This window comes from Mya arenaria, chromosome 3, assembly GCF_026914265.1.
Source record: "Mya arenaria isolate MELC-2E11 chromosome 3, ASM2691426v1".
NCBI classification, from domain to species: domain Eukaryota; kingdom Metazoa; phylum Mollusca; class Bivalvia; order Myida; family Myidae; genus Mya; species Mya arenaria.
Window position 1 is genome coordinate 8,615,342 of NC_069124.1, and position 6,386 is coordinate 8,621,727.

Below are 6,386 nucleotides of genomic sequence, written 5' to 3' on the forward strand. Positions count from 1 at the left end.
TTAAATGGAAGTATTTTAATATTTTAAAGATGGGCATCTGGCTTATTTCCTCGTGTTCGGACTATCTATTGTATGGACAGATTTTAAAATTACTTGTCACATGTTTTTTACATACCAAGACGACGTGTACGTGGGACGGCGTGCATGGCCCCTGTCCCTATCTCTAAGGTCAAGGACATATTTAGTGTTGTTTACTACTATTGAATGTTGCATATAAGGACATAGAATGTAGGTGGTCGTGTCCGGGCTGAAACTTTCTATTGTATCGACATATTTTAAAATAACTTGTCACATGTGTTTGCCATACCAAGACGACGTGTCGCGTGCACGACATGTGTCCTTATCTCTGAGGTCAAAGCCTGACTAAGTGATTACTATGTAATTCTGAATATAAGAACCAAGAGTTTTAAGTGTACGTGTCCAGGCTGTAACTTTCTCTTGCATCGACATATTTAAAAAAAAATTGCAACATGTGTTCGACATATCAAGACGACGTTTCGCATGAACGACTCTTGTCCTTAACCACTCTTGTTTACTTTAGAATGCTACATATAAGAACATAGAGTATAGGTGGTCGTGTCCGGGCTGTAACTTCCTCTTGTGTGGACGGATTTTAAAATAATTTGAAACATGCGTTCGACATATCAAGACAACTTGTCGCGTGCAAGACCCTTGTCTCTTCCTCTAAGGTAAAGGTAACACTTAGGGTGTGTTCACTATGGAATGCCGCAAATAAGGCATATCAAAACGATGTGTCACGTGCACGACCCGTGTTCCTAATCACAATTACTATGAAAAACTACATATAAGGACACAGACTAAAGGTGGTCATATCTGGGTTGTAACCTTTTCTTGTATGGGCAGACTTTACAATAACTTGCCACATGTGTTTAACATACCAAGACGACGTGTAGCATGCAAGACAGGTTTCCCTACCTCTAAGGGCAACATCACACTTATTTTAATAAAAAACAACATGCCATATGTGTTCAACATTCCAAGTTGACGCGTTACGTGCCCGACCTCTTTCACACGTGTCGACATATTCTTAAATAACTTGCCACATGCATTTACCAAATACATGGAACGAGTGATTGTGTCACGATGTGCTCATTTATGTTGGCAAAACTTATAACCATTAATCATTACTTAAGAACTAAAATTTTGCTTTCTATCGGAAAATCTATGATTTATGTTTAAAGCATTTGGATCCAACTGATATTGAGTACTCTCTGTAAAAATGTAAATCTTAAAAATATCGACCAGACTGATATATCAACGTAATTAATACTAGAACGTGCTTGTAATGGAGTAATTTCTTTTAGGTATTTCGAACCATGACGAGGTGTTACGTCGTTTATTAGATTGAGTGAAAATATTTTCGACAGACGGGGTTCAGGAAGCTCAAGATAAAGAAATTTAATACAACAAGCACCATGAACAGCTTATGTCGCGAACGATACTCCTTTCTGTAATGTTTAATATCTGTTTCAGGGGTGAAATATAAAAAAGTATATAGCAATGTTTAATTTAAGTCTGATTATCTCTTTTAAACTAAATCGTATTTACATGAAGGTTCATTTAACATTTTTCTAATGCTGCATGAAAGAAAAGTCCGGGAAATAACCGCTTGCTTGATTTTAAAGAACATGAACACTATTACGAAGTCGTCAAAAGAAAATATATGTTATGATAAAAAAAAACACATCCACGACGGGGTAAAACCAGATTATAATATAGACTTCTTAATAATCATAACAAAATTTAAATTAACATTTACAATTGACTCAATCACGGCGGGTTATGTTCCGTATCATGCGCCAGTGACAAACATCGGTCCATTTCTTTAATTGCATAAATGAAAAATGATTGATAAGAGAAATTAAGTCCAAATATTAAAGTTAAAATCACTTGTCACACTTGTCAAAAACATATTCTGAAGGTTCGTCACGTACGGGATAGGTTAAGCTTTGCTTATTGACTTAATTGCTGTACATTGTATATGGTTCCAAAGCCTTTACTTGTCACCCAATACTGACAGGTTCTCAATATTTTATTTTATAATTATTAAACGATTTATTCGTACATAATTCGACCGACACAGCTATTTAAGTGAATATCAAATGCGTATATCAAAAAACAATTCAACATGTCGTTAGAAAGAGAGTTAGAATACAGTTTGGGTAAAGAACACATTCCAAGGTACAACCACATAGCCAAGTGTGCTACATGGATTGATGAAAAATCAACATTCTTTTTGCGTAAACTGTATATTGGGGAAACGTCTGTGCCAATAGAATTTGGAGATGTCACGATGGTGTTCCAACCAAAATTTATTTTGAAGGAAATAGAGAGTTTATTTGGCCCTCTTCAAAAACGACCGGATGAACTATTAACTGAATATGATACTGCGCCGCAGGAAACAAACGAATTTCAGCCGAAAATAAGTGTTACGTATTCCCAAGACAAAAACACCGGAGATGATGGGTATGTCGTAAAAGCCGAAAATGAAGACAACATGAGAGTCAGAGTAGTGAGTGAGAAAAAAATTCAAGAGGCATTGGGTTCAATCCTTGAAAAAATTGTGTTAAAGCAATTCGTGGTCAAATTCAGCAGAATAAAGCAAACGGTTAATGAGAAACAACTAGGGCAAGGACTTGCCGACAAGAACAGTTATTCGATAGGTAAGATAGTTCTCATGGTGTTCAGATTTCAGTATTGCATAAAATTATCATCTTCATTTTAAAAAATGAGGTTTAGTTATACATGTTGAAGTAAGAAGGAATAGTTTAACCATCTAAAAAGCGAGTTATAAACAAATAATTGAGACACAACTGAAATAAAATATATAGCTTTGAAAAAAAAAAGAAATTCAATACTAGTTATTTACTGATCATATTCTTGTATTTAGAGATGAATAAACTGAATGCATTCGAACGAGAGAGCCTAGTGGACACAATACGTGAGGGACAAGCGCTTTTAAGGAGGTTTGGCCACTACGAAGCACAAATCAACAGTAGTCCCTCATCGACGGATGAAAAAGTATTTCGGCTTTCCTTTTACAATATATTTGATATTAAACTGATATATTGATGTTCTATGAGCACTTGTGACAGGTGAATCTTAATATATTATTTCAATCACAATGAACATCAAGAAAAATTATAATGACCTTATAGTTGTTGTGTATTGCTACGTTCCAGTAACATGACAAGTCTACTTTTCAGATTTTAGACGCAGTATTCGGCGTAGACGGGAATGTCAAGGGCTGTGGATTCAGGGACGGACAACTCCAAATACATGTGCATAAACCTAGTATACCAAGCGAAAGGCAAAGAATAAAAAGTGAACTGACAAACGTTCTGCAGAATTTAAAAATCAACAGCGTGGTTGTTTTTGGCGATTACGACATCACCCCTTTTTCGGGATCCCAAGTTGGAGATAAAGCTGAGAACATTTTGGGTAAAACAGGAACGCTTGGTGGTTTTGCTCAAATAGAAGGTCATCTTCCTCAAAGTGAAAGCAAACTTTGTGCTCTCTTTGCGAGACATTTTGCAGATCCCGATGAAGACAACGAAGAACCTCCAGTACAAATATTTCATCAAAGTGGTAACAAAACAAAGCTTGGAGTGGTTCATCGAGGAAATGAAAGAAGCAAATATGATATTTCTGCTGTAGCAGTTGTATCTGAGGTCGAAAACAACAAATTCAAAACTTCTGAGGGCCTATATTCACCCAGCCAACTATGCCTTTACGAACATGATCAACTGGCAAATCTTGAGGAACTACAAGTCTACATTTGGGCAAATGGAGAGGCGACTCCACGACGAGGAAAGATCGCAATTCCGTACTATCGCCTTAGTTCAATCGATGGTCATTACGTGTTGATTGAGACATTTGTGAGTGGGATAGAGAAACCAACGCGCTTGTGAGAAAGAGACTGTGTGAATCTGGTCATAGCGGGGCTATTTTCTGTTCCGACGATCCGAACAGAAAATTTGTCACTGTTTATTCAATGCTTGAAGGTATGTGGAACTACAAAGAAGTGGAAAAAGATGCCTCTCACAAAGGCATTTACATGTCGTTTGCCGTCTGCAAAGGGTTGGAGGATTTGGGCAATAAACTTGGCGCCGATATCAAGCTTTGTTAGTCGTTACCTATGAAGACAAGTGTAACTCCACCCCAACTTTCATGTTTTGTATAATCACATGTTTTGTCCATGTCAATATACATCTATGTATGTATGTATGTTTGGTGTGATGTATAATTTATGGTTACTAATAGACATTCTGTACCTAGCACTCGATCTGCAAGGTTTAGATTTGTATTACTTGTTCACCAAGATTTAGACAAGCTATCGTGGCTTAAGTTCTTAAATGAACTTTCGTCTCTGCTATATAATACTGTCACGCAGTCTGGCTTATTAATCCACTGGATTAATGAATATACGATACACCAGATGTGTGTCCATTTGTCAATACACCACTTACTTCTAATTAGCTCCCGACGGGATTTCGTATATTTATGTATTCGGTGAATTATAAGCCAGACTGCGTGTAACCGAGTTTTCGATCCGTATATAGCGGTACTTCTACGGTCTCGTTATAGAGCTAGCTCTATATCGACGCGATAGGGTGTCCTCCTGCAGAGCAAGAGGTCGTGGTTTCGATCCCCAATATATGCACATAACAACTCATGCAGTCTGTTTCATTTATGCAGTCTATTACACTCATTTGAACCAAAAGGTGGGCCATATTTACTCACACTGCGACAATGTTGGTGTATCACACACTCATTTGGGCTCTTTTGAAAATAGTAGTTGTATTCAGCTGAAGATGCGTGTGTTTGGAATGATGTGTTTATAGGTAGCAAAAAAATCTAATAACAAAAGGTATCATGGCGGACAGCATATAATTGAAAAGAAATCACTTTGTGGAAAATACTTGATCGAATAAAGAAAGTGACGACGAGTTGAGTTGCTAGCCAGACCGAAGATAAACATTTTTGTGTCAGAAACTAAGATGTTTTGTTTAGTTTTGCGTCACTGAATCATTTAATTTGCATAAGCCCTTCTATTTTCCGACTTAATAATAAAAAAGTGAAGCAAAAATAATTAATGCCTTTCTGCGCGAAAGTCGCTTTAATAACTGCGCGAAAGTCGCTTTAATAACAAGCGTTGTTTAATCACTGTAACCTTTAAGGACCCACCAGTCATTTAACGTTTATTCGTTTTCAGCAATGAAATACACGGTTACAATCTAGTAGTCAGTAATTGATATTATTTAGTAAGTAGTTTGAGGTTTATCACTCAAAATGTATGTTTGTTATACATGTACATGTGAATGTCTTGTTATAAATACGAGTGCCACTTTAAACAACGGTAGAACGGAGTTACTCATAAGAACAATAAAACAGTTGAACGTAAACAATTTGTATTCATAATGTGACCAAATCCGTTGTAAGTGTACAAACAATGCGGTAAAGATGAAAACAAAAGAGTAGATCAAGTAGATGCAGCAGGTTCATCCTGGATTTGAAATCACAAACCATTCGAATTCAAAACCTTTAAATATTGAATAAAGCAAATTGTCTGAGATGGTTAATAAGTATGCATTAATTCACTGTGGTGTATCAATCAAATGTAATAAGGCATGTTACAATGGGTTTGCACTTCCCAATTGTATGCAATTTGACCTTCAGGGCAAATCCTTGGTGCGGTAGAATCCTTGATCGTATGCTACGCGTTAGAATCCTTGATCGTTGGTTACGTGGTAGAATCTTTGGTCGTTGGTTACGCGGTATAATACTTGGTCGTTGGTTACGCGGTAGAATCCTTGGTCGATGGTTACGCGGTAGAATCCTTGGTCGTTGGTTATGCGGTAGAATCCTCGGTCGTTGATTACGCGGTAGAATACTTGGCCGATGATTACGCGATAGAATCCTCGGTCGTTGATTACGCGGTAGAATACTTGGCCAATGATTACGCGATAGAATCCTTGGTCGATGGTTACGCGGTGGAATCCTTGGTTGATGGTTACGCGGTAGAATCCTTGGGAGATGGTTACGCGGTGGAATCCTTGGTCGTTGGTTACGCGGTAGAATCCTTGGTTGATGGTTACGTGGTGGAATCCTTGGTTGATGGTTACGCGGTAGATTCCTTGGGAGATGGTTACGTGATGGAATCCTTGGTTGATGGTTACGCGGTAGAATCCTTGGTTGATGGTTACGTGGTGGAATCCTTGGTCGTTGGTTACGCGGTAGAATCCTTGGTTGATGGTTACGTGGTGGAATCCTTGGTCGATGGTTACGCGGTAGAATCCTTGGTCGTTGGTTACGCGGTAGAATCCTTGGTCGTTGGTTACGCGGTAGAATCCTTGGTCGCGGTA

At 37.9% G+C, this 6,386-nt stretch overlaps 1 protein-coding gene across 1 annotated transcript; it reads left to right on the forward strand.

Annotated features, from left to right (window-relative positions):
- The first annotated feature begins 2,081 nt into the window (after nt 1-2,081).
- On the forward strand, nt 2,082-3,932 carry LOC128228840 (uncharacterized). Its single transcript, XM_052940355.1, has 3 exons — nt 2,082-2,684; nt 2,912-3,042; nt 3,228-3,932. The coding sequence occupies exons 1-3, from the start codon at nt 2,150-2,152 to the stop codon at nt 3,930-3,932; spliced, it is 1,371 nt and encodes a 456-aa protein (XP_052796315.1). The 5' UTR covers nt 2,082-2,149.
- Nucleotides 3,933-6,386: the final 2,454 nt, after the last annotated feature.

Excerpts from the sequence above, each read along its gene's own strand:
- LOC128228840 (XM_052940355.1), top strand. The coding sequence starts at position 2,150 with ATGTCGTTAGAAAGAGAGTTAGAATACAGTTTGGGTAAAGAACACATT. Across the intron at positions 2,685-2,911 it reads CAAGAACAGTTATTCGATAG|AGATGAATAAACTGAATGCA; the intron begins GTAAGATAGTTC and ends TCTTGTATTTAG. Across the intron at positions 3,043-3,227 it reads CCTCATCGACGGATGAAAAA|ATTTTAGACGCAGTATTCGG; the intron begins GTATTTCGGCTT and ends TCTACTTTTCAG.